This window comes from Sodiomyces alcalophilus (assembly GCF_042370955.1).
Source record: "Sodiomyces alcalophilus JCM 7366 unplaced genomic scaffold ACRALscaffold_4, whole genome shotgun sequence".
Taxonomy (NCBI): Eukaryota; Fungi; Ascomycota; class Sordariomycetes; order Glomerellales; family Plectosphaerellaceae; genus Sodiomyces; species Sodiomyces alcalophilus.
This window is the reverse complement of record NW_027263535.1, coordinates 569,183-594,181: the sequence shown is the minus strand read 5'-3', so window position 1 is coordinate 594,181 and position 24,999 is coordinate 569,183. Positions and strand designations below refer to the sequence as shown.

Here is a 24,999-nt window from a genome sequence, read left to right as displayed (position 1 = left end):
CAGGTGTCTTCTAAGCACGAGTACCAATGCGTCTCCTCTTCAGCACGGATCCCTCCCCCTCACCAGCCAGCTCGTCCACATCGTCGTCCGCCACCTGCGCCGGCGTGGCGGGACCGCGAGGCGTAGCCGGGACACCGCCGGCCCTCGCACTCCCACCGCCGCCGGCAGCAGCGTTAGCCGACGGGGGCAACCCGCTGCGGTCCCTCTCGGCGCTACGGAGATCGCCCAGCAGCCTCTCGACCTCGACAAACATGATGCGCGAGTCGCGCACCACGGCGTCCTCGTCGACGCGGTACGTCGACGGCTGGCCGGCCTCGCCGTGGTCGCCTGCCGACACGTCGGGCTTGAGGAACGAGTTGCCGACGCCGCGGTACGGGTCGAGGTTGTACATGATGGCGTTGGAGAACATGTGCACGAGCTCGCGCTCGAGCTGCTCGCTGTTGATGATGGACTTGGGCGGCAGGAGCTCGTCGCTCATGGGCAGCCACACCGTCGGCGTGCCCGGGTCGCCGCCCTCGAGGTTCTTGGCCGCCTCGGTCGCCGCCCGGTTGCCGTGCGTCATGGCCGCGCGGATCGACTTGATGTCCTGCGGCTGGAGGATGAGGCTCTTGTAGCCCGGCGCGTCGCGCTCGCGGATCGGGTTGGCGAACTGGTTGGCGCAGCGGTGGCTGCTGATTTGATCGAGGGCCGAGCTGCTAATCCGGCCAAACTGGCGTGTCCATAGTACATGCGTCGGCTTGCTGGCGGCTTGGGGTTGGGGTTGGGGTTGGGATTTTGATGGGGGCTGCTGCAGTCGGGCCGGCGGCGGCGGTGACGGCGCCAGCAAATCTGCAGAGGAAGATTGCCGCTTTCGCTTTTGGCTCATGCGTGATTTCATGGGCGTGGCGGTCATGGCGCGTGTGCGGCGGGACGTGATGCTCTCGTCCGCCGTGGTGTCACCCCCCGTCTCCTCAGAACGACGCGGCGTGGCCACCACCTCGTCCTTTATGCGCGGCGTCAACAGATGGTCATCCATGGACAGCTCGTCCAAGGGAGAGACCACGGAGCGGCGTCTCGTGGCGGGGGCCGCACGCGAAGGCGTCTCTGTCGGGGCCGCGTCCTTTTGCGCACTGCGTGGCGGTCGTCCCCTCCGAGCAGGCGGCTTCGCTTCTTTCCGCTGGGCCTCCTCCTTCTTGGGGCTGACCTTCTTGGGACTGGCCTTCTTGCGAGACTGGGTCTGGGAGGGAGCGGGCGGTTTGGCCGGCACCTGGACGGGGCTCAGGGGTTCGAATGCCGGACTAGGGACATCGGCCCCCTGAGCCGGCGGCCGCGGTGTTGACGGGGTCGAGTTGGCGGCCCATCTAGTTCCGGACCCGGTCAAGACAAAGGACGGGCTTGGGGCCGATGCCGGGGTCTGGGGGGTGGAAACGGCGTTGGCATCCTGTGAGGGCGACGAAGAGCGGACGAGGTGCGACGCGAGACGAGGAGGAAGGGCGGGTCTCGGGGGTTGATTGAGGTAGGGGGAACTCGGGCGTCTCGGCGCGTCGGCCCGCTGCGAGTGGCCGAGGGCTTGTTGGGTGGTCTGGGCAGCCAGGGGCGAGGGGGTGAACTGCTGGTGTGAATACTTCTGCTGTGCATACTGCGGGGTGAGGGCCGGGGTCTGGTGTTGTGGCCGTTGCAGGTGTGGCTGCGGCAGGGCGGCCTGCCCCTGGGGTGCCGGAGTGGGCGTAGGTGGTGCTGTAGGAGGCGCCGCAGCGATGGGCCGCGGCTGGGCGGAGGGAGTAGAGGTCGGCCCGTTGGACGGCTGAGATTGAAGTTGAGGCTGACGGGCTGGGAGTGGCGCGGTGGCAACGGCAGGACGAGGAATAGGAGGGGTCGATGCGGGCCGGACCTGAGGTGGTTGGATGGCGGCACGGTCGGGGGCGCCCTTTGCCGTATGGGACGACTGAGCAGGCGCGGCGAGCTGACTGGGCGGCTGCGGTGGAGCCAAGACGGTCTGCTGGGACTGGGATAGGGGACCCTGCCCTTGCGGCACCTGGGTCGATGGATGAGGTCGGGTTTGCTGTTCAGGATGCAACTGAGGCTGTGATGGATGTTGACCTGTCGGGCGAGAGTACCATTGCGACGACGGATGTTGTGGTTGAGGGGTCGCCGGGGCGCTGGTGGTAGGGTGAATGGTCGTAGTAACTTGCCCTAGTGGTGCAGGTCGCGCCTGGGTCTGGGCATGGATGGGCGCCGGAGGCTGGTATGGCTTCTCCCACTTGAGGGTTGTCGGTGTCGGGGCAGAGGGCGTTGGCCCCGGCGACTTTGGTCTTCCAGACGCGTCGGGCCGGGGGGAGACGGCGGGCATGGGCACGGGCGAGGCTGACTGGAGACCTCGTGGTGGCGGTTGACCGGCGCCGATGGGGGGTTGGAGTACGGGACTCGAGGCCGTGGCCGGCGTCAGATGAGGATGCTGGGGTCTGACACTGACAGGCGCCGGAACACCCTGTGTCGCATGCGTCGCGGGGGCGGCAGTGGCCGGCGGACCTTGAATTGAGGTGGGGCCCGGTTGTGTCTCTGGGATGGTTTGGTGTGCGGTCTTTGGCGAAGGTCTGCCGGGTGGAGGAGCCGGCGCTGTCGCGGAAGTCGGCACAGCTACTGTAGGAGGCTCTTCACGTAGAGGCGCTGCAGGCACTGCCGTCGTCGTCGAGCCAGGATGTGGAGTGGCGCGGGGCGCGTGCTCATGGGACGAGGCTGGTTGGGATTGTGTCGGGGGTTGACGTTGGGCGGAATTCGGGATCTGAGGTGGAGATGGTCGCGCCCGAGTCGGCGGAGGGGGCTGGGAGGCAGGCTGTGTAGGTTGCACCGCTGATTTTACAGGCGTCTGACCCTGGGCCGGCGGTCGGCCAGGTTCTGTCGACGATACACCGTTCGCAAGGGACACCTGCTTCTGGTTCGCGGCCTTAGGCTCGGCCCGTTGCCTCGCCTCTTGGGCCTTGGCTTGCTGCTCCTGGCGCTCCTCCTCCTCTAGCTGCTCAATCTCGGCCTGGAGCTCGAAATACCTCCGCTCATCGTCGCGAACCGAGGCAAGGAGCCCCGTGACGTATTTTTCCCAGAGCTTGTCGACCAGGGCGACGACCTTGTGGAAGTTGTCGAGGATCAACTCGCGATGGGGGATGGGCGGTAGCTGGGGGGGAAGGGGCCTCCCGGCGGGGCAGGTGAGGTCCGCATACTCTTCGCGGATGTGGTAGATGAATAGCTCGCGGAGGGCGTCCGGGGTGAGGCGGGTGGGGTCGTAGGTCGGTTCCAACTTGATGTGTTCGTTGTTGGTCAGCTCACGCGAGGCGGCGGCGAAGCCAGCGGAGTCGACGCCATGGGTGGCGACAATCCTGAAGAGGAGGTAGGATTCGATGGGAAGGTAGGCGTCGAAATTCATGCCCCAGAATCGTTTGCGCCAGCGCTCGAAAGGGCCGCCGGGCCTCGGGAGGAGATGGATGGGCGCCACGGTCTTGTGAGCGATAAGGACGTTAGTCGAGTCCTGTAGGACAACTGCAGAAGCGGTGGATGCGAACGAGGGGGGTAGAGGAGGGGAAAGAGGGAGAGAGGAGGATGCGAAAGGAAGAAATAAATAGACCACGGTCTCCGGGGGGGTGCTTGAATAATTGGAAATATGGCGTCGGGAGGCGGCTTGGGCGCAGCAGATATCGGGGCGCCTCGTTTGGGGTAATGGAGTTACCTACCGCAAATGGGAGGGGCGCATCTACTTTGTGATGATTTCGGCGCAATGGACCACAAGTGGATGGGAAGGACGTCGTGGCTTCTCTCTGTGCTGGGATATTGGATATTGGATAATCGATCGATCAATTGAGGCTGGTCGAGGAGGTCCGTCAAATGGATTGGTAGTCGGCAGTGGCCAAGACCATGGGCGGATAAAGTTTCGCAGGCGACAATATATTCAAGCCTGGATAACTGATGGGGTGTTGAGTGGATTGAGTTGACGAGATGGGAGTTGGAGGGGAAAAGAGGCTTTGTCGTGGAGCTTGAGAAGGTGCACGTGTGGAAGGAACGAATGGTGAAGATGGTGTTCTGGTCGGAGCGGAAGAAAAAGAAGCCGAGACGCCGAGCCAACATTGAAAGACTGAGTTATGCACATAGAGAGAGCTGCGGGTCTGGTAATCCCTTACGATGCATAATCGTATACGTCTCTTTCATTGGCCAGATAGTAAATTAACGAAGTGATAAAACGTTCACTTCGTACCTTGAAGACTTGTCGCGACGAGACGTGAGATGCTTTGTACGGGCATCTGTTCCCCTTCCATCCATCTACCCGCTGCCAAGTCAATAATCCATCGCAGCATATTGGAGGCTTTACGTCGTACATCGTCCCATATGACCCCGATCCGATTACAGATGAATGAATAGTCTCCTGGACTGCGTGGTCTTCCGACGGTCCTGGTTCTGGAAACCTCGCCGACACTTACAACTCACAACTGACCTTGACTTGCTCGTGCTGATGGCCCGTTTGCGGAACGAATGACCTACTAGCCGTTGTCCTTGTCGGGTCAGTTGGTTGTTTCGTACACTACACTAGGAACGGCGTGTAAGACATGGCCAACTCTCAAGGGAAGCCAAGCAATCATCGAGCCTCTCTGCTTGTGCATCACGAGGGCCGGCCGAAAGCAGGCATAAAAAGCATATAGGGGTCATGGATATTCGGCATCTGCACAATCTGCTCGCCCTAATCACTTGGCTCTTGGCTCAACTGACCGCAACTGTCTCAAAGGACTCGACAAGGGGGCCGGCCGGGTGATTATCGTCCCCGCCTTTCATCACCAGGGCCCCAGTCCCGGTGCTGTAAGTAATTATTACATGGATGACGGGGGGCCCTTCAAAGGACCGACTCCAACTAGAGCATTTCCTTTGCTCTGCTCCCCCTTTTCCCCACTACAAGCTTTCCCCTTTCTCCCGTTGGGTGCCCCCTTTTTTTGTCGGCCGATCAACCATTCCACCGCCCATCTCAACTCTCCACAACATAACATTCGTAACGAGTCTTCTCGTGTCGTCTCTGTTGAAACTGTCCTGTATCCCTGAGAGGCTCCTCCGACATCCCATACCCCACCGACGAAAAGAACCAGCTTCCTCTAGTCTTTTTGAATCTCTCGCCATGTCCCAGAACATGACCGACGAGGAACTTGACCGCGACTGGCAGCCCAACGGCCGTCGGCCCCAATCGTACGTCTTGGAGACCAAGGACCTTCAGTCGACACCCACTGACTCGAAGCCATCCGCCTTTTAGGACCCTCGCTCGCTCCTTTTCCCAGGAGCTCGGGGATATTTTCCGCATCGAGAACAGCGTCAATGATCTCGACGAGAGGCTTGGCCAGAGGTGTGCATCTCTCCCCTTCTCCTCTTTTCGTCCACCGTCCATTGACTCTCCTCGTCCGTCCCAGAAAGAACAATGTCAAATCCCAAGAAAGCGAACTCGAGGCCCTCGAACGCCGTATCCGCGAGATGGAGGAGAGACTGAAGCGCGGCTCCATCATCGGCCACCCTCGCCCGGCCCTGCCGACCGACACCGACACCAACGCCACAGCGAACCAAGACACCCAGGCCCAGACGCCGCCTCCGCCGCCCCCGAAAGACGACGACTCCGTCCCTGCGGATAAACCGAGATCACGTCCAGGTACGGCGCGTCAAAACCAGCCTCCCGCTCCGTCCTCGGCCAATATGCCACCCACTCCCACCGCCAGCGAAGGTGAATACATTTCTGTCGCCAAGGACGACCATGACCTTGACGACGCTCCCTGCCCTCTGACCGCCCAGCCTACCCAGTGATCCCCTATGTTACCTGTACCTCTGTTCCTTTCCGTATTGTGGTCTTTCGTCCCCTTCCCTCCCACCGACGTTATATCACCTCCTCATATTGTCTCAACACCCTCGAGTTGCACGACTTGGAGCCATGCTGACTTTCAGCTCTCACTTAAAGACGGCGACCGCGACAATGCATGATGGAAAACAGCAAACGAAAGAAAAGAAAAGAAAAGAAAATCAAAAATTCAATGAACCCCCCCTTTGCATCCGACCTCTCCCTCCAACCATTTTCAACCAATTTCTCGCTCCGGCGTGCCCTCGACTTTCGCTGATACCCGATATTTATTCATCTCAATTCTCATTCCTTTCCAATTGCTTCGGCGGCCAGCTGGTTCAACTCTCAACGTCTTCCACGGGGTTACGAGTCAATCCGACAACCGGGATATGCCACGAGATTCTTACTGCCTCGGCAGCGACACAGCCGCAAATGAATCTTACTCGTCACCGCCCGTTCGAGCTGAACCTCGAATGCCCCGGGGTGGATTTTCACTCGCTTCGCTGTTACATAGTTTACATATGCCGCATCTTATAATGGGAGGCAGGGGTCGGGGCGGGGGCGTTCAGAAGTGATTTTCGACAACACGGCTTGCTCTCACCTCACGGACGACATACTCCCCCGTTGGAGCGTCAACATCTTCCCATGAAATAGTTTTGCGCCGGCTGGAGTACAGGATCATCTTTTCGACGGGCTTCCGGAATCGACTCTCGGGAAACCCTCGAGCGTTCAACTAGACAGGAGACGGATCGGTCGGGATGGATAGGATGGGAGGAATGGGTTTGTCGACTTGGTCGCCGGTTGGCATGAGGGAATAGGATGGACGTTTCGGTGAACGAATCCCTCGCTTTGCTCAATCTAGCTCGAGTGGTGTGATGGATATAAGGTGAATGAGGTTTCTTGGATTCGCTGCGACAGATACCACGATGATAGTAGAGGCTTCATCATATAATAATACACATCGATTGTTCCAGCTTCGCCCGCCTACACGATTTCCATCCTATCGTCCTCCCTGAGCCTCTAAGTCCCAGGAGTTGTGTTGATATAACCACAGTGTGTTGATATAACCGCTCACCCAACTGGCCATATCGTAGAGCCCCTTCCCCGGCTCGAAGACACAGCAACAGGAAGGCACCGGACCTTTATAACCCCCCGGTTTCCCTTCCTTCCCAACCACCCAGGTCTCCGTCCCCGTTAAAAGGTGGAATGGTGCAGTGGTTAGAGGCCTCAAACAAATACCCGAGCGGCATACCTCTAGATCCCAAGGGCGCGCACAAAAGTGGGCGTGAGGAGGTGAAGTCGGCGTGATCGAAACGCGCGACTACACCTTTTTGTTTTTTGCTTTCTTTTTTTTTGTCTTTTGATCCGTTCATCAAGTTCTTCCCATTCATGCCTATCCCAGATAAACACATGTACACCTGCTCTATGCCCTCTTCCTAACCTGACCAGCTTCCCGTCCCAACTCCTCCAGCGCCTTCTCATAAGCCGCCATCTTCTCCTCCTCGAAGCGTGCCGGCTCAGGAACATCCTTCTCCTCCTCTCCTCCCGCCCTCGCCTCACCATCACCCTCGGGACGAGGCGTCGCGCCAATCATCAACCTCGCCACGGGCCGACTCCGCACGATACCCTCCCACTTGGCCACCGCGCCCCAGAACCAGCCGCTCTCGCGCGCCTCGACGAGCGAGAAGGCCCGCCCGCGTTGTCCAGCGCGCGCCGTGCGGCCCACGCGGTGCACGTAGGCGGCAGGGCCCGCGGGGAGGTCGTAGTTGACCACGTTGTCGAGAGTGGGCAGGTCTATGCCGCGGGCCACCAGGTCGGACGCCACGAGGAGACGGGTGGATCCCGTGGCGAACGAGGCGAGGATGCGGCGTCGGTGGGATGTCTTCTGGGTCGATGTCAGTGTGGCCGTTTGTCCTTCCCAGGATGGTTGTAGGAGGGTCAGCAGGCGGGAGAGGCGGAGGGCGGCTTCGTTGGATTTGGTGAAAATGAGGACCGTTTTCTGGAGACGGTCCTTTGCGGATTTCGAGGATGTATCGGATCCAGACTCGGCATCGGAAGAAGAGTCGGAATCGGATGAGGAAGTATCGGATCCTTCGTCCGAGGTGGTATCTTCCGCCTCGTCTACCTTCTCCCCATTCTTCGCGCCCACTGACGTGGTCGACTCCGGCGAGAGGAGATAATCGCCCTGCAGGAGCTCGAGCAGATACAGCGGCTTCAGGTTCGGGTCATGGACGCGGACGGCAAACTCCTCGAGCAGGCCGGGCAACGTATGTTCTGCCGTCTGCGGCGAGCGGCCGTCGGCATCCGCCCCCTCGAGAACGATGAGCTGCGGCCGCCGAAGCTGCAGCCCGCTCAGGAGGCTGAGGTCGCGGGTGAGAGTGGCGCTGAGGACCAGCTTCCGGACGCCCGTCAGGTTGGAGTCGGGGAAATCGCGGGCGCTGAACGTGGTGGCGGTGCGCAGCCTCGGCATCACGACGTCGAGCCAGCCCTGGAAACTCTGGGCCAGGAGCTTGTCGGCTTCGTCGACGACGAGCCAGCGGACGTAATCGAGCGTGAAGCCGGGGGTGTGGCGGACGTGGTCGACGAGTCGGCCCGGTGTGCAGAGGAGGATGTCAATCTTTGAGTTGTATTCGACAATGTGGTCGGGCAGGTCGCCGAGCAGGGGTTTCGTCTCCGTCGCCTGCGCAGCCGCTTCCGGGTCGGCATCATCGTCTTCGACGACCTTCCAGGCCTCGCGGCCTCGTTGTAAGGCTTCCCGGTAGGCTTCCGGGTCGTAACGTTCCGTCTTCTCGACCAGGTTTGCTTGTTCCTGCTTGAGCTGGTGGCTACCGACCGAGATGCCGATCCGCACGCGCTTCTCCTCCCGGCCGTCAAACGCACCAGTGCACAGCTTGAAGACCTCGTACGCTTGGCTGACGAGCTCTCGCGTGGGGAGGACGACCAATGCCCGGAGTCGCGTGACCGTGCCTTGACTAATGTCCCGGACGATGGGTAGGGCGTAGGCCAGGGTCTTTCCGGAACCTGTGGCGGCGGCAACGAGGACGTCGCCTTGACGGTGCTTGCAGGACGGGAGGAGGAGAGGGATGGCTGCGGCTTGGACGGCAAAGGCGTCCTTGAAACCCTTTGTCTCGAGAAACTTGGCGGCCCTGGAGTGGATGCCAATGTCGCGGAAGGGGGTCCTCGTATCCGGCCCCACGCGTATGGGCGATGCCAGCCAGGGAGGCAGGGTATCGTAGGTCGGCTTGGATGTATCGACCTCGACGGGCTTGGGCTGTGGAAGCGGCTCTAGACCGTGTTTTCCCGCGTCTTCTGTCTTGGGTTGCGCGTCGGGGTCGATGGGTTCAGCGGTCTCTGTCTGTGACCCCAGCTCTGGCGCAATGGCCAAGGACTTTGCTTTCTTGGCCAATATGGAAGCATGGCGGGACTTTGGTCCATCTTCCTCGGGCTCCCTGTCGTCAAGCTCCGAGGCCTTCTTTTTCTTGTCTTTCTTTGGTTTTTTTGGCTTTTTCTCTTTTTGCCTGGAGCTATCGTCTTTCTGTTCGTCTTCGACCGACGTCCTCTCTTTCATGGAATCACCAAGGTCATCTGGTGTCAAAGTACGACTTGAAGTGTCTCCCGCATCACCATTTGTCTCAATTCTGGCGGATGGTGTGTCTGGAGGAACGGACTCGGGCGCAGCAGCATCTTCGTCATCGCCTTTGGCCTTCTTGTCCTTCTTGTCCTTCTTCTTCTTCGTCTTCTTTTTGTCCTTCTTGGGCGACTCAGGAACATCCGAGTCGTCTTTCATTACAACATCCTCTGACGTCTTGGACTTCTTGGATACCGGCGCAGGGCTCGAATCATGGGCCGGGGTGGTTGTCGCATGTTTGCGCTTTTTGGGGGACGGTGATTCAGCCGGCGCATGCTCGTCTGTCTGCGTCGAAGGCGGTATAACAGCCTTGGGCTTCCGTGGAGGGATATATCTTGCGTAGGGGACAGGGGCGAGAGGATCGACAGCATTGGTCTGCTCGAGTCGACTTGGTGGTGGACTGGACTCTGGCGGGGGAGACTGGGCCGGGGGCGGGGCCGGCTGCTTTGGCCGAGACGGCGGGATATAGCGATTATACATGTCTCCAGTCGTCTGTCGGTAAGAAAATTACGTCCCTCGTCAACTGAACAGAATTGATGCTGGCCTCGAGGAAATAATGAGAGGTGAGGGGTGAGGCTTGAGCTCTCGCTGTTGTACCCATTTCGTGATCTGGGAGCTCCGGAATTTTTTGGTACCATCATTTCTTATCTCTTATCTTGATTCTGCCATTCCCCACCGCCCCAATTCGTTCTCATCTTATCGCAGTACCCTAGGTACCTATCTTATCGCAACTCCTATCTTATCACGAGAGTCGCTGTCGCGTTGCTCGACTTTCGTGGCATCCTCCCCTCGACAGTCAACAAGATATCTCCTGCATCCTCCGAATCGAACCCACCGAATCTATGCCAGCGATAACCATCACCATCACGACACTCGCTTCTGCGGACTCGAGTCTGCCCCCCAATCAAATATCCAGGTAGCCGGACCGAAGCTCCCAAGCTTCGCTTCTACCGTCACCATGGGCCGGACATACAACATCGCCATGGTCTGCGACTTCTTCTTCCCGCAACCAGGAGGAATCGAAAGTCACATCTATCAGCTCTCGTCAAAGCTCATCGATCGCGGCCACAAAGTCATCGTCATCACCCACGCTTACGAGAACCGCAAGGGCATCCGGTACCTGGCCAACGGCCTCAAGGTCTACCACGTTCCCTTCCTCGTCATCTACCGCCAGGCCACCTTTCCCACCGTCTTCTCCTTCTTTCCCATCTTTCGGAACATTGTCATTCGAGAGCGCATTGAGATTGTCCACGGACATGCCAGCTTGAGCAGTTTCTGCCACGAGGCCATCCTCCACGGCCGCACCATGGGCCTTCGAACCGTCTTCACCGACCACTCGCTCTTTGGCTTCGCCGACGCCGCCAGCATCTTGACCAACAAGATCCTCAAGTTCATCCTGAGCGACGTGGACCATGTCATATGTGTCAGCCACACATGCAAAGAAAACACCGTCCTCCGAGCCTCCCTCGACCCTCTCATGGTCTCCGTCATCCCCAACGCCGTCGTCGCAGACAACTTTCGACCTCGCAACTACCCGCCCAACCCCCCGCCCGACGGCTTTGCCCATAACCCCCCGCCGGCGAACCACCTGGGTCCCAACGACGTCATTACCATTGTCGTCATCTCCCGGCTCTTCTATAACAAGGGAACCGATCTCCTGACCGCCGCCATCCCCCCCATCCTCTTCAACCACCCAAACACCCGCTTCATCATCGCCGGATCCGGCCCCAAAGCCATCGACCTCGAGCAGATGATTGAGCAGAACCTGCTGCAGGACCGCGTCGAGATGCTGGGCCCCGTCCGCCACGAAGAAGTCCGCGACGTCATGGTACGGGGCCACATCTACCTCCATCCTAGCCTGACCGAGGCCTTTGGCACCGTCATCGTCGAGGCCGCCAGCTGCGGCCTGTACGTCGTGTCCACCCAGGTCGGCGGCATCCCCGAGGTCCTCCCGTCCCACATGACCGTCTTCGCCAAGCCCGAGGAGGACGACCTCGTCGCCGCCACGGGCCGCGCCATCGCCGCCCTCCGCGCGAACAAGGTCCGCACCGAGCGGTTCCACGAGCAGGTCAAGAAGATGTACTCGTGGGAGAACGTCGCCATGCGCACCGAGCGCGTCTACGACGGCATCTACGGCGAGCTGAGCGACGCCGAGTTTTACGGCTACGAGGGCTACGAGGGCTACGGCGTCATGCGCGGCCGCGGCGGCCAGCAGAGCTTCGCCCTCATCGACAGGCTGAAGCGCTACTACGGCTGCGGCATCTGGGCCGGCAAGCTCTTCTGCCTCTGCGTCATTATCGATTACTTGCTGTTCTTGGCCCTGGAGGTGCTGTTCCCGCGCGAGAACATTGACATCGCTCGCGACTGGCCGCGCAAGACGCCCCCGAAATCCAACAAACAGACGTGACAGTGCTCTCTTTTCGTTGCTCTTCCCCTTGACCAACAAATCATCTTGGCTCTTTCAGCTCTTCGACGGCCCGTCACCGCGCTCCTGCTTCCCTACTTTGAGTTTACGAACCTAGCCTGCTCCCTGCCTCGTCGCAGAAGTTGGTGGGAACAGTTTGAACAAACCCCTTCCTTCGATCCCAGCTGGTTGACAACTTGATATTCCACTCGAATCAGTTCTCCGGTTATCTAGAGCTCCGACTCTTACCTGGCCCGTCTTCCTTCTACCTCGGTTCTTACCTTTCCAACTTCCTGCCTTTCTAGCACAACCAGAAGGCTTCTTCCATCTCACACCTTCCAATACCTCACCTGGCTGGGATCTTGCCTCTGCTTATCTTGGAGTGTCCATCAGCTTTTCGAATTATCTTCAACTTTCGTATAGCTTTCTCTCCTTCAATCCCGTCAAGTCCCACTACTCTTCCTCTCCTCGATTTAAAACAACACGTCTCTCCATACAACCACGGCATTCTACCTCACTCCACTCTACTGCCAGTTTCATCACAGTCCTCGAGACGTCATGAGTCCGGTGCGTCAACGCCGCGCACTTGGCCGGGCCGCTACACTGGGCGACCTGTACGATGCCCGCCGAGATGATTTTCTTCCTCTCAGCCTGGTACGCGGAGAGGTGCCGTCCAGCGCCGTCGAGGTCCGCCCAATCCCTTCTCGAGAGTCTCACTACAGTGAGACCGACACCTACACGGAGCGCTTCAACCATATGAAGGTCGATCCCGAGCTTGCAGCTAGCGTGCTGGCCAACATGGTGAAAACAACCGGTGCTGGTGCCTACCTCACCACCAAGGCATATCAAGGATTGTCGGCCATGACGACCCTCTACCACACCGTCACCACACAAGAGACAAAACTTTTCTTGCCCAGCAAAGAGCTCGCCGCCGTATTGGATACGGAAAAGCTGAAAAACAACACTGCGACCCACGTTCTGGTGGGAATCGCATGGGGCGTCCAGACCATCGTGGCGTCCCGGCAGGAGCTGATGGACAAGTCTCACGACTCGTTCTCGCGATCCTTCCTCAAGTCGGAACTGACCAAGCTTGCCTCGTTTCTTGATGGAACTGAGACCGCTGGGGCTTCGGATACTCACCAAGCCGACGATCAACCTGTCGCCCTCCCAAACACGACCTTCACAATTTACTCGGACCTGTTTCCAGACCACGATGGGACCGTACTAACATCCTGCGCTTCCGCCCGCGATATCCTCCAAGCGAGCATGGATCAACTTGCTGCCGCGAGTGAAGGTAGGGGCAGACCCATCATGTTCAGTCTGCTTCCCATTCCTCTCCTCGGATATATCATGCCGGGGAATTTCCCCCAGCAAACTGTACCTCTGGTCGAGAACCCATCGGTGCTCACTGATTGTATTCGACTTTTCGACGACTGGGCAGCAACCATCCGCACACTGGAGGACAACTGCCAGGACCTTTATGTATCGAAAGCAGAGAATCACTACGTGACAGCGAAGCAAAAACTTGGGTTCGCCCTTGCGACACACAACGAGTTTCACACGCGCTTCGTAAAGGCTCTCTCCGAGTGTCGGTCTGGAGTCGCATCAGCCGAACCATTCTTTGCCCTACTACGGGAATTCGACTGCAGTAATTCGATTGCAGAGGTGCAGGTGTCCGAAGAGCCACAAGACTGCAAGCCTAGCTTCGAAACCCTCTTCGCCGAACTGGGCGGCTACCATGCGGACAAGGAAGCGGTCGACCTTGCCATAAAGCACGAAGAAGAGGTCTTCGTCTTGTGGTATGATGAGACTTCGGAGAGCGACGAAGATGCGTGGGACAAGAATGCAGGCTTTGTTATCGACTTGCTATCCTCCAAGACTCCCGCAGCTGTCATGGCCTGCGATTGCACCGGCGAGACGTCAGCTTCCCGTATGCCTCGGGTTTCTCATCACAAGAGAGGCAAGCTCGTTAAAGCCGACGTCCTATACGACGAGGATGAGCTGGAGAACAAGTGCCTGACCCAGTACGACCCGAGCCAGCTTGATTCGACCGAGGCACCTCTTCCACGGGACCGACGGCCCGTGCAGATCAAGTGTCCCGGCAGGAGGTGCAAGAACTCCGATCCCCGGGACTGGTGGTGCTCTACGTGCGCCCAGCGACTCGAATACGCGGACGGCTCGATCTACTGCGGCTGCGGCCGTGCACCTCCACAAGCATTCAAGTTCAAATGCACCTCGGCAGAGCATGGGCGTAACTTTCTCAAATACCCACCCAGCATGCTCAACAAGCACCTGTCGAATCTCCAGGAGTACAAGGAGCTCAACATACTCATCCTGGGGGAGACGGGGGTGGGCAAGTCCACTTTTATCAACGCGTTCATCAACTATCTTCTCTTTGATTCCCTGGATGAGGCCATGGACGACGACGAGCTCTCGTATCTCGTCCCTTGTTCCTTTTCGATGCAGTACGTAGACAAGGACGATATCGACGCAGGCTTTGTGCAGAAGGATGTCAAGGTCGGGGACAGCGACGACAACGAGAAAGACGGAACCCACGGCCAGTCTGCCACGCAGGGGACCAAGGTGCACCGGATAGCCATCGGCAACCAGGTTCTCAGACTCATCGACACGCCTGGTATCGGTGACACGAGAGGCGTCGAACAAGACCAGAAGAATATGGAGAACATCCTAGCCACAGTCGGCCATCATGACAATATCCACGGCATCCTCGTCCTGCTCAAGCCGAACATGTCCCGCCTGACCTTGATGTTCCGGTTCTGCGTCAACGAGCTCCTGACACACCTCCACCGAGATGCGGCCAGGAACCTGGTGTTCGGCTTTACGAACACGCGCCAGACGAACTACATGCCTGGAGACTCGTACAAGCCCCTCCAGACGCTGATCCGGGGCCACAAGTCAATCGACATCAAGCTCGGCCGGGAGACGGTCTTTTGCTTCGACTCGGAGAGCTTCCGGTATCTCGCGGCACGGAAGGAGGCCGGCATCGAGATGGGCAACGTTGATGACTTTCGAAGCAGCTGGCATCGATCCGCCATAGAGGCGCGGAGGCTCATGGCTCGGTTCGATTCCCTCCAGCCCCATGCGACCAAGAACACTCTGAGTATCAATTCTGTCCGGCAGATCGTCATTGGCCTCACGAAGCCCATGGCCGACATCTCCAGTAGCATCGAATCCACCATTCGATTGGCCAAGGATCAAGTGGAGGAGTTGCAGGACGTGCAATGCCGCGGCGAGAAGCTGCGATCCAAACTCCACTACAAGAAAGTCGATATTCTGGTTACCCGACTCGATCGCCCTCGAACAGTGTGCCGCAATGCTGACTGCGTGGAATACAAAAACATTGGGAATGACGAGCTCCGACCCGTGTATCTCTCCATCTGTCACGACGGGTGCAGTCGCGGCGCTGCGCTAGAGGTCGTCGGCGACTCCCGGCTGGCCAACTGCTGCGTGATGTGTCGTCTCACCCAGATGTGCAAACGCTGTGGCCATCACTGGCAGGAGCATTTGCATTTCCAATGGGAGCAAGAAGAGGTGATTGTAGAGCAAGAGGACCCCAGCGTGCAGGCACAGCTACAGGCAAACGTTTCGGACATGGAGCTGAAGAGGCACGCCATTGAAAGCATCAACAAGAACATGGAGAAGGCCAAGCAACATCGCCAGACCCTCCAGGACGCCGCCATCCGTTTCGGACTCTTCCTCAAAGCGAATAGCATCGCCCCATACAACGACGATATGCTCGCCTACCTCGATGAGCTGATAAAGGAGCAACGGCAAACCGTAAGCAAGGCCAAGTCGGACAATCTCCCGGGGGCCGCAAACTCGGAAGCACGACTGGATGCTCTCATGCGGATGCGGGCGGAATACGAGCAACGGATCCGAGTGCTGGAGCAGGGCATGACGAGCGACGGGACCACGGCCGTTCCTGATGAGAACGACATTGAGCAGCTCCTGGAGGAGCTGTATTCCATGGAGCAATGGGGCGCCACCCTCCGGCAGATCAACACAGTCGCCGCCGCGGCCAGCAACACGTCGTACCAGGAGAACAACTGGAAGGGGCGTATCCAGAAAAACTGGTCGGACCTGACCACGCTTACCACGTCGGCCATTTCGAAGGCATCCGAATGGATGGGTTTCGGGGGAGGACAGCCCCGTCCGGCGTCCCGCCATCCATACGATGATGGGCCCGGTCCGAGCCGTTGCTCGGCGTCCCGTTCCTCGCATGTCTTCTCGCTGCCGGATACGCCTCCTCGTCAAGCCGGCGCGCCCCATTATGATGAACAAAGTCGGTCACACCGCGGTGCTGTGAGAGGGATGACACAGGGGAACGGCCAGTGGGAGCAGCCGACGCGCGGGAGACAGGGTCCTCCGCATACGAGCCGGGTTGGCACGCGGGATAACACGCGACGCAGATCAGCTTATGGCGATTTCAACCGGAGTCAATCCCCGGGCCGTCGGTCATATGATATTCGCCATCGCTCCCCGAGACGACGCAACTATAACAGATAGATATGTGGGTGCCGTTTTTGCTGCCAACCTTCAATCTTCTTGCTATCGCGCCGACGAGAAGGTGGAAACACCGAACCATTCTCAATTCTTTGTTTCCCAGAACCCAACTTGAAGATGAGCTCCTCTCTCTTTTGTTACACGGGGTTCTCATCTCACCTCACCTTGCTTTTTCCCTTGCTCCCGGATCATATACAGGGGCAGAACACACAGCTACCTTCTATTCCCGCTTGCTTCTTATGCCATGTAGCGTGGGACTTCAACGCTGGGTTCGATTACATTTCATGGACAAGGGTTTCTTATTCGTACGCTTCACACGCCGTCTCTGGTCGCGTCTTCTCAGCAACCCAAGGGAAGGAAACTGGACCTTGGCCTCAGCACGTCGTCCACCGCCTGAATTTCCTTACCTCGGCCCAGTTTCGATGGTGCCGTCCGGAAGAACGGGATATCATTTGCTCTCTTCTCTACAGACCTACTCTATAGCTTGCTGTCACTGGCGCCGTAGAGCTAATCTATCTAATTACTTACTTGCTAAGTCTCTGGTCAATACACGAAAAGGCAGGACATTCCGACTATCCTAAAAGTGACATGGCCATGGCATCCTCATACCCAACTCGATGGATCTTGGCGTCCAACTCGATGCTTTGTAATCTACGTCATCCATGATGTCCAAGGGTGGGGGCGGAGCGGGAATGCAGCTTAAGATGGCGGGATGATGGCAGTAAGTCGTATGTAATCACCATGTTGACAAATCAGATACAGCGGGTATGAATGGGTCGATCGGTGTCTATATAGTGAAGCTTGCCGGGTCTCCTTACCTGCAGCCTCCTCTTCTCCCCTCCATACCTCAAGACCTCGGAGATCACAAAGGGATAGTATATATAAGACATTGCGAAAACCATATCACACACGCACTCCAAGTCACCGATATCATGACCCGCCACGTTCTCATCCTGGGAGGCCACGGCAAAATCTCCCAGCTCATCACGCCCATCCTCCTCCGCAAGTCATGGACCGTCACAAGCGTGATCCGCAGCGCCGACCAAGTGCCGACCATTGAGAAGCTGGGTGCCGGCATCGCCACCGGCCGGCTCAACGTGCTGGTGCGCAGCCTTGAAGAGATGACGGAGCAGGCGCAGGCGCAGGCGGTGCTGGATGAAGCCAAGCCCGACACTGTGTTCTGGAGCGCCGGCGCTGGCGGGAAGGGGAATCCAGAGAGGGTATGTATTCTATTTTTTGACTGTCCAAGGACACTCTGAAATACAAGTTCAACTTTGCTTCGGACAATGATCGTTTGTACTGACGAGACCAAAGACATTTCTAATCGACCGCGACGCAGCGGTGCACTTCATCAAAGCAGCGGTAGCCACGCCGTCCATCCGCCAGTTCATCCTCGTGTCGTACGTCGCGTGCCGGCGCACGCGGGCGCCCTGGTGGGACGACAAGGCCTGGGCCGACGCCGAAAAGGTCAACGCGATGCTGTCGCGGTACTACGCGGCCAAGATTGTCGCCGACGAGGAGCTCCTCCGGCAGGCGGCCCAACGGAGCGACTTGGCCGCCATCAGCCTGCGGCCCGGCACCCTGACGGATGAGCCGGCCGGGAAGGTGGAGCTCGGGAAGACGGTGGGTGCGGGCGGCGACACCAGTCGGGCTTCGGTGGCGGAGGTGGCGGCCGCGTTGATGGAGAGGGTGGGGAAGACCAAGACGGGGTGGTTGGATTTGCTTGATGGGACCGAGGCGCTGGAGGGGGCGGTCGAGAGGGTTGTGAAGGAGGGGGTGAATGCTGCAGAGGGGGAGGAGGTGTTTGAGAAACTAAAGGCGCAGAGGAGTCAAAGGCAGCAGCATGACTTATAGAATGGGGAGTTGTGACATCACATCATGGACTGTCGTCAAGTACGAAAACATAATTTTGATTGTTATCCAAATGGGTATCGTTCGAGGGGCTTCATCATGCCATCAATTCTATGTGTTTCAGTTCCCTATTCAAATGTCAGTATCATACAGAATGGTGGTGGCCAAGGGAAGACGTACTCCTGCACCTGGTGGCCAACTTTCATGGGCAGATAGTCAACCTCCTCGCCCTCATCCTTCCCGAGATTGAACTGCTGAGCGCGGACCTGGCGGGCTCGTTCGGCCAGCTGCGGCACGGGCGCCAGGTCATAGTCGGAGGAAAGATGCCAGAAAAAGGTGGACGAGATGCGGACCAGCGGCCGGTCGGGAAACTGCTGGCGGCGACGCTGAATCGTCTCCATCGTCTTGGCGTTGACGACGACCTCGTGGTAGCCGGCCTTGATGAGCCCGCCGGTGATGTGCTCCAGCTGCTTGCCCGCCTGGACGAGGAGGTGGTTGCCGGGCGGGATGGCGACGGGGATGCGGCGACCGGTGTTGCGGGCCCAGATGTGGAGACCCGGGTAGCGGCTTCGGCCGTGGATGGTGAGAAAGTTGAGGTCGGTGTGAAACCCGGCCAAAATGGTGTCCTCCTGGCCATAACGCTCGAGATCGGACGCGGTAGGGGCGAGCAGGTGGGGCCCGTGGCGGGCGGCCGAGGTGAAGGCGTCCTCAGAGAGGCCCAGGCCGAGGGCGGCCATGGAGGCGAGATCGGAGACGGCCGACTTCATGGCGGTGCCCCATCGGTCCATGACGGGTGTCCATCTGCCCTGGATGTGCGGTGCCTCGGGGACGACATTGGGGGCGTTGAGGCCGGGGAACTGGGTCTTTTCGGCCGGCAGGGCGTCGTTCATCCGCCAGAAGAAGCGGCACTTGGGGTCGGGTGCGTGGGCCGAGATGTCGAGGGGCCGTTCCGACGGGGCAAGGCGGCGGATGATATCGAGGCAGGGCTCGTCGACGGCGCACTTTGGCTTTTCCGTTTCCTCGAGGGTGACGCCGATCTGGTAGGACAGCTCGGGCCGCTCGTCACGGCGCAGGGCCTCGCGCGGCTGGGCGAAGTAGTCCTCCAACAGGTCGAGGAAGGTCGAGTTGTCCTGCTCGGAGACGCGCGAGTCGTGGAGGATCAGGGCGCCGTAGGTGATGAGAGAGTCAGCGGCCTTGCGGCATTCGGCCTGCACGGCGGGGCTGTCGTGGGGTTGGGAGTGGAAGAGGTCCAGGTCGATGATGGGAAGGTCCATCGGGAGCTCGTCTTGAGTCATGGTGGCCGCCACCTTTGTTGGCTGTGATGCTGTCTTTGATGTGAGTCTGGATGATAAAGGGGCGTGTTTCCTCCTTTTGACTTGTGCTGTCCTGCCTCGTTATGACTTGGATTTTGGTCTTGAGAGAGGTTTCACGGAGGAGAGGGGAAAAAAAGGGAGAAAAAAAATCACCGACCGAAGCACATGTCAGGTGTCCGTACTTCGTACCTGGTCATGCAGTAACCCGGTCCTTCCACTGTATCTCCTGAGTACACTCATCTTGAGGTTTCTGTCGTGGTACCTACATGTGACGTGTGAGTGGGGTAATCTCCGGTCGTTCCTCCCTCATCTGGAAAGTGGTCAAAGGTTGACCTGCCGAAACAAACCGCGACGCCGGGAGGGGCAAACGCAAAGTGGTCCGTGCGTGGATGACCCCGCTCCCTGGACTCGTCTCGTTCGAGCTTCTGAACCCTTACCTCGCACCTGCGGCCTTCGCCGACGCCCGTGGACGATAATGGGAGCTGCGGGAAAACCTCGTGCGCATTATATTGTTATCTTGGGTAATCGAAAACTGGGTATCATGTTGGTGTGTCTGCAGATGGGGGAAAAAGAAGAAAAAAAAGAAAAGGAAATGAAATCAAATGAAAAAGAAACAGAGGGCCCAAAAGATATCCATCCCCGTCATCAACATACTCCATTACCAAACTCCAAACCCATCATTCGACCATCATTCCTTCATTCCATCATCCTTCATTCCATCGTTAAAACCATCGACCAACAGGAAACCGCAATGAAAGCGTGACGCCGTGCTTGCTTGTTCTCTTGTCGATTATGCCGTCGAAGAGCAACTTGACCATCTTGCATCTTGACCATTATCGTCATTCATCTCTCAACATCGACGCCATGTTCTGGCAGACAGAGTAGAGCTTCGCCTGTCCCTCGGTCATATGCTCACTGTCTGGTAGATTCTGAACAGGGCAGCCTGCTCGTTAAACCCGTGTCGGTTCCCCGCCCTCGAATCCGATTCGTCGCGGGGAACGTAGTACGTCTTGCAAAGGGGGCATGTGTCGTGTTGCTTTAGGAACCACTTGGCGATGCAGTCCGAGTGGTAGATGTGCCCGCACGGGAGGTTTCGTATCATGTCTTTGTCCTGGAGGGATTCGAGGCAGATGACGCTTCGATGAGTTAGCCGAGGGAAGTGGGCGGGATGGAACGAGGTAGGGAAAAGAAGGCAGAGATAAAAGAGATGACCATACCAAACGATGAATGTGCCATAGTGACTTGCCGCCTTTGCATCGTCTCGCGCCTCCAGCTTCCAGTCTTTGTATGATTTGGCCGGCGTCGACTCGTCAAGCTGGCGCATCTTCCGGGCTATGGTTTCGTCGCGCTCGCGAGCCGCCTCTGGGTCGGCTATGGACGAGGAGCGACGGCCAGAACGGTGACCGCGCGACGTGAGTCGGTGGACCAAAAGGGACCTAACGACGATGCAGTACCTTGCCGTTAGACATAGATGAGCAACTGATACGTAGTGGGCAGCGGGCCAGTGCGCAGGCTCCAGTGGGTATGTAGATGGATAGGATTCATCATGTTGGCAGTGAGCTGAGATTGGTTGGATGGATCACGATGAAATGGTAGTCCACGGAAGCAAAATAAGGAAAAGAAAATGAGAAAAGAAAGAAAAACAACCTACACTACCGAAAACATGAGGACGAGACAGCCCAAGGCACCCATGAGGATGAACACGGTGACCCAGGGCGGCATGGCCGGCTGGCCAGATTCTGCATCGTCGGGCGCCGAAGTGGAGGAAGGACGGGGAGCATTTTCGGCGAGCTCGGCGGGTTCTGACGCTGCGCGACCTTCCATCTTGGGCGTGGTGTTGCGGGGCAGGCACAGGATGAAATCGATCCAACGTCTGATGGCCGCCCGTCTCGCTTCAACCGACCGGTTCTCACCGGCTCAGGCTCGTCTTCGTTTCAATGGATGAAGGTTGGAAACTTGTCTTTTCCAAACCAACTTGGTTTGCGAAACAGACGCCAGAAGGGCGGAGGATGGTGACAAAAGCGCGCCCAAATTAAAAGAGGGGGGAATATGGTCGTGGTGTGACCTATAGTTCAGGCCACAAAACCGTACAAGGGAGATTCATTGGAACCCCGCGACAGGACAGAGTTGGAGAAAAGGGTTGGAGAAAATGGGCGAGGATTTTTTGGTGGTTTAGTCTCGTCTTGCCATACTTGGCCAAATGGAAAGTCTATCTAGTGGTCATCACGAGGGAATCGCCGCAGTGTTCTCGGCGTGAGGGCGAGAGGGGTCGAGCGATTAAAAGGGCAAGGGAAGCGATGAGGGAGAGGTAGGCATAGGTGTTGTCGAAGGGACTGGGCGAGTTCCTGGTGGATGGCGGGGTAACGAATGAGCGGGCGAGCAGGACGAGAAAGATGAGTCGTTGTGGGGAATCCCTGCAGTAGCAAGTCGGTGACATGAGCTTGATCTTTGTCGGGGGGCGAGTCGGTGAGAGTGGTCTGTGGATTGGTTCGAGATAGCGTACGAATAGACAAGTTGGGCTTCCGCACAATGTGACGTCTTGGGAAAAGCTGTGTGTGCCGCGACGTTTGAGTTGGGCCCGTCATGCCGCTTGGAGCGAGCATTTGGCTCATTAGTCATGGTAGCCGGTTCTAGTCATCGTAGGAAGACCGACACCGAGGACCATGATCATGATGATGAACCGGCGCATGCTGTACTTTGTACTTTTTTCCAGATCCCAGCTGCCCAACGTCATGCCGCCATTGGCAGTACGGTGCGGTGTGCGTTGTACACGTGTAGAGGGCTGTGTGTAACGCATGCATGCAACGAGGACGGCTTCTGGAATCGGCCCAGTGAACCGGACCCAGACAAATGTCAGATTGGGTTAGTTGGTCTAAGAATAAGTATTTTTGGGCTGGCTGTACATGCCGTACCTACAAGACGGATCTCATACTTCGTAGGCACTTCGTACACGTGTAGTAAACATGCACCCAGAAACGGAGGGCGGGTTGAAGCTTAGCCAAAATGCAGCCAGCCATGATCTCCGCGAGGTAGACATGCTGGTCGTGCCTTGATGATCGCCTCGATCGTTCTCATGAGGATATGGATTGATGGGTTCCTTGACAACATATAGTATCAGTGCTGAGATTGATACTTGGTTTTGTGTACCTAGGAAGAACTTCGCAAACGGAGGGAGCCTTCCGGGTTGTTGCTAACAATATAAGGTACATATAAACAAGAGAGGATATTCGACTTTTTGATACAGACCCACCTTCTTCCTATTTCGGAACGCTTATTAGTCGCAGACCAATGGACCATCCCGTGTCTTTTGACGCCTTGGGTGATCGTTTGGATTAATTGAACTCCCGATGCTGCCGGTGCTCCTGTTATTGTTGTTGTTGCTGCTGTTGCTGTTGTAATTGACGGATAAGCTCGCTAGTCCTGTTGACGCCGATCGTAGAAACAGCTCCACGGCCTCTCCCACGCCCATGCCTTACGTATACCTTCTTCGCCACGATGTTATCGCGCCCCTTGTTGTTGTTGCGTCCCTTATTACTGCGAGGCCATACAGCCTGCAGAAGTAGATGTGTGGCGTAGATGTGTGGCGGCTAGATATGTAATAATAAAAGAGTGGGCATATCAGCTACTCGGAATATCCGCCTCATAAACAAACATCAGATGTGTTCTTCAGGACTTTCCTACCTCCCAGTGGCTACCTGCCGTGGCGTGTCAGTCAGAAAGCCTTGTTTTGTCAACGCGTAATACCTTACAGAGTCCAACAAGTTGAACCTGTTGGCGGCGACAAGGTTTAATTGAGGGAGCCAAGGCCAAGTGTCGACTTGTCGCCTTTCGCTTCCTCTCATTTTTGTTTTTAAGCTTTCCCTCCACACCATCCAGCCATCGAGGAAACAGGGAGGTAGCCTTGGCAAACGGCACCATGGCGGTGGATCCACGACTCAAAACGAGTTTCCTTGTGCCGTCAATGCTTGAAATGGTTGGACAGCAACAGGACTTTTAGCGCTGGGGCTCCAGCTCAAGCGCAGCTACCTATCAGTGAAACCCCTGACTCGGCCAGCAGACGGACATGCCATGCATAGGAGCCTCCATGCATAGCTGCCCGTTAAATTAGTACAACTTGTCATCATAAAATCGACCATAACCGAGCTTCCTTGCTTTTCCTGCATCCCTCGTACCTCTCGTTGCGCCCAAGTGAAATGGGAAACGGGAAACTACAAAGTACGGAAACTATACCAAAAAGGAGTAGAAGTAGTTATGCCAACGTAGGGACAGTATATACATAGCACTCCGGAGTACCTGCACCCACAATCGGCCCCAGTACAAAGTACCTTGCCGGCTGCAATGTGAAGACGGTGATGCCAGCGGCGGCGGTCTTGGCGCTAGTAAATTGGTCGTACCTGCACTGCCACAATCCCAATCCACAATAATAAACATAGCCTTTGGGGAATGGGAAATGGGCACAATACTCCGTAGGAAGGAGCAACCCAGATGGATGTAGGTACTTTCCACACATCATCGATCGATCATTTGCCCCCCTCTCTCCCCTTTCTCTCTTTTCGACTTCTGTCCTCCCATTCTTATTCTAGAGGCCTCTTATTCTATTCTTTTCACTCTCTCGATCCCTGTTCCGGCAGAGACAAACACTTGGTTGACAACTCTCGTGGAAGTAATTCTGCTTTTAAGAAGAGGTTCCTTAGATCTACTCGCTACTCGCCCTTTTCTTTTTGATCAATCACTGGACTATCAAATCTTTTCTCTCCTCTTTGTTCATCTACAGATTCCTCCTTCCCTACTGAAGCGGAATTTGCTTCTGCCAGCGACGGCAAATCACGGATCAGTGCAGTGTCGCTCCTACTCTCCTCCTCTCCTCCTCGCCACGTCCATCCATTCATCCGCCTTACTCCTTCAAAAAGCCTTCAGCTCCTTGGTTGGTGGAACAATGCAGGGCTTTTGAGAGTCATCGTTTCGGCCTCCGCCCTGCTTTTCCCTCGTCTTGAACCCGTCGAGTCCATTATTTTCTCTGGCCCTGGGTGATCAGCCTGGGCTTCCAAGCGCCTCCAACAAACGCGACACGACAGATCTTCTGGCCCAACTGTCACCATCCCTTCCGTTGGCCAGCTAGCAACAGCGTTTAATCAAGAGGGACATCAACAGACATCAGGATATGGTACTTAGTACTACGCCAAAATCCAATTCGATACGTTTATCACACCGCCACGAAGCCAATTTGTGAAAGCAAGGCCGAGGCTGTTCTTGCCTCCTTGAACTCTGTTTGGCGACCTCACCGCGCTTCGGCTTCCACACTATTTAAATCACCTTCGAGATACACCACCCGACACCCACCGATATTCCATTCCCAATTTTCTACGTCCGACTTCTCTCACGACTTTTCTCCACCACCACGTTGAAAGAGCTATGCTCGCAGCTTGGTCATAATATCCCCGCTCCTCTTTCG

The 24,999-nt window shown here is 57.3% G+C and overlaps 9 protein-coding genes across 9 annotated transcripts; 5 read left to right on the top strand and 4 right to left on the bottom strand.

The window, feature by feature from the left end:
- Positions 1-10: 10 nt before the first annotated feature.
- Positions 11-4,319, bottom strand: ACRALDRAFT_1071266 (uncharacterized protein; the record flags this gene model as incomplete). The annotated part of the gene is made up of 4 exons (XM_071017847.1): positions 11-3,510; positions 3,702-3,790; positions 4,016-4,099; positions 4,213-4,319. 4 exons carry the CDS (start codon positions 4,317-4,319, stop codon positions 11-13), a joined length of 3,780 nt encoding a protein of 1,259 aa, XP_070874476.1.
- Positions 4,320-5,125: 806 nt separating this feature from the next.
- ACRALDRAFT_2027202 (uncharacterized protein) lies at positions 5,126-5,796 on the top strand (the record flags this gene model as incomplete). The annotated part of the gene is made up of 3 exons (XM_071020444.1): positions 5,126-5,193; positions 5,258-5,347; positions 5,412-5,796. 3 exons carry the CDS (start codon positions 5,126-5,128, stop codon positions 5,794-5,796), a joined length of 543 nt encoding a protein of 180 aa, XP_070874475.1.
- Positions 5,797-7,192: 1,396 nt separating this feature from the next.
- ACRALDRAFT_1082321 (uncharacterized protein) lies at positions 7,193-10,024 on the bottom strand. Its single transcript, XM_071019292.1, has one exon. The coding sequence runs from the start codon at positions 9,933-9,935 to the stop codon at positions 7,251-7,253; it is 2,685 nt and encodes an 894-aa protein (XP_070874474.1). The 5' UTR covers positions 9,936-10,024; the 3' UTR covers positions 7,193-7,250.
- A 389-nt stretch (positions 10,025-10,413) lies between these two features.
- On the top strand, positions 10,414-11,862 carry ACRALDRAFT_1082322 (glycosyltransferase family 4 protein; the record flags this gene model as incomplete). The annotated part of the gene is made up of 2 exons (XM_071019293.1): positions 10,414-11,058; positions 11,230-11,862. The coding sequence occupies 2 exons, from the start codon at positions 10,414-10,416 to the stop codon at positions 11,860-11,862; spliced, it is 1,278 nt and encodes a 425-aa protein (XP_070874473.1).
- Positions 11,863-12,417: 555 nt separating this feature from the next.
- On the top strand, positions 12,418-16,386 carry ACRALDRAFT_1082323 (uncharacterized protein; the record flags this gene model as incomplete). Its single annotated transcript, XM_071019294.1, has 1 exon — positions 12,418-16,386. One exon carries the CDS (start codon positions 12,418-12,420, stop codon positions 16,384-16,386), a length of 3,969 nt encoding a protein of 1,322 aa, XP_070874472.1.
- A 19-nt stretch (positions 16,387-16,405) lies between these two features.
- Positions 16,406-16,928, top strand: ACRALDRAFT_1064437 (uncharacterized protein). Its single transcript, XM_071016967.1, has one exon. The coding sequence runs from the start codon at positions 16,501-16,503 to the stop codon at positions 16,864-16,866; it is 366 nt and encodes a 121-aa protein (XP_070874471.1). The 5' UTR covers positions 16,406-16,500; the 3' UTR covers positions 16,867-16,928.
- A 387-nt stretch (positions 16,929-17,315) lies between these two features.
- Positions 17,316-18,237, top strand: ACRALDRAFT_1071271 (uncharacterized protein; the record flags this gene model as incomplete). The annotated part of the gene is made up of 2 exons (XM_071017848.1): positions 17,316-17,603; positions 17,698-18,237. The coding sequence occupies 2 exons, from the start codon at positions 17,316-17,318 to the stop codon at positions 18,235-18,237; spliced, it is 828 nt and encodes a 275-aa protein (XP_070874470.1).
- Positions 18,238-18,331: 94 nt separating this feature from the next.
- ACRALDRAFT_1033207 (uncharacterized protein) lies at positions 18,332-19,508 on the bottom strand (the record flags this gene model as incomplete). Its single annotated transcript, XM_071014938.1, has 2 exons — positions 18,332-18,362; positions 18,415-19,508. The coding sequence occupies 2 exons, from the start codon at positions 19,506-19,508 to the stop codon at positions 18,332-18,334; spliced, it is 1,125 nt and encodes a 374-aa protein (XP_070874469.1).
- A 1,686-nt stretch (positions 19,509-21,194) lies between these two features.
- On the bottom strand, positions 21,195-21,371 carry ACRALDRAFT_2041810 (uncharacterized protein; the record flags this gene model as incomplete). Its single annotated transcript, XM_071021190.1, has 1 exon — positions 21,195-21,371. One exon carries the CDS (start codon positions 21,369-21,371, stop codon positions 21,195-21,197), a length of 177 nt encoding a protein of 58 aa, XP_070874468.1.
- Positions 21,372-24,999: the final 3,628 nt, after the last annotated feature.

Excerpts from the sequence above, each read along its gene's own strand:
- ACRALDRAFT_1082321 (XM_071019292.1), bottom strand. The coding sequence starts at position 9,935 with ATGTATAATCGCTATATCCCGCCGTCTCGGCCAAAGCAGCCGGCCCCG.
- ACRALDRAFT_1064437 (XM_071016967.1), top strand. The coding sequence starts at position 16,501 with ATGAGCTCCTCTCTCTTTTGTTACACGGGGTTCTCATCTCACCTCACC.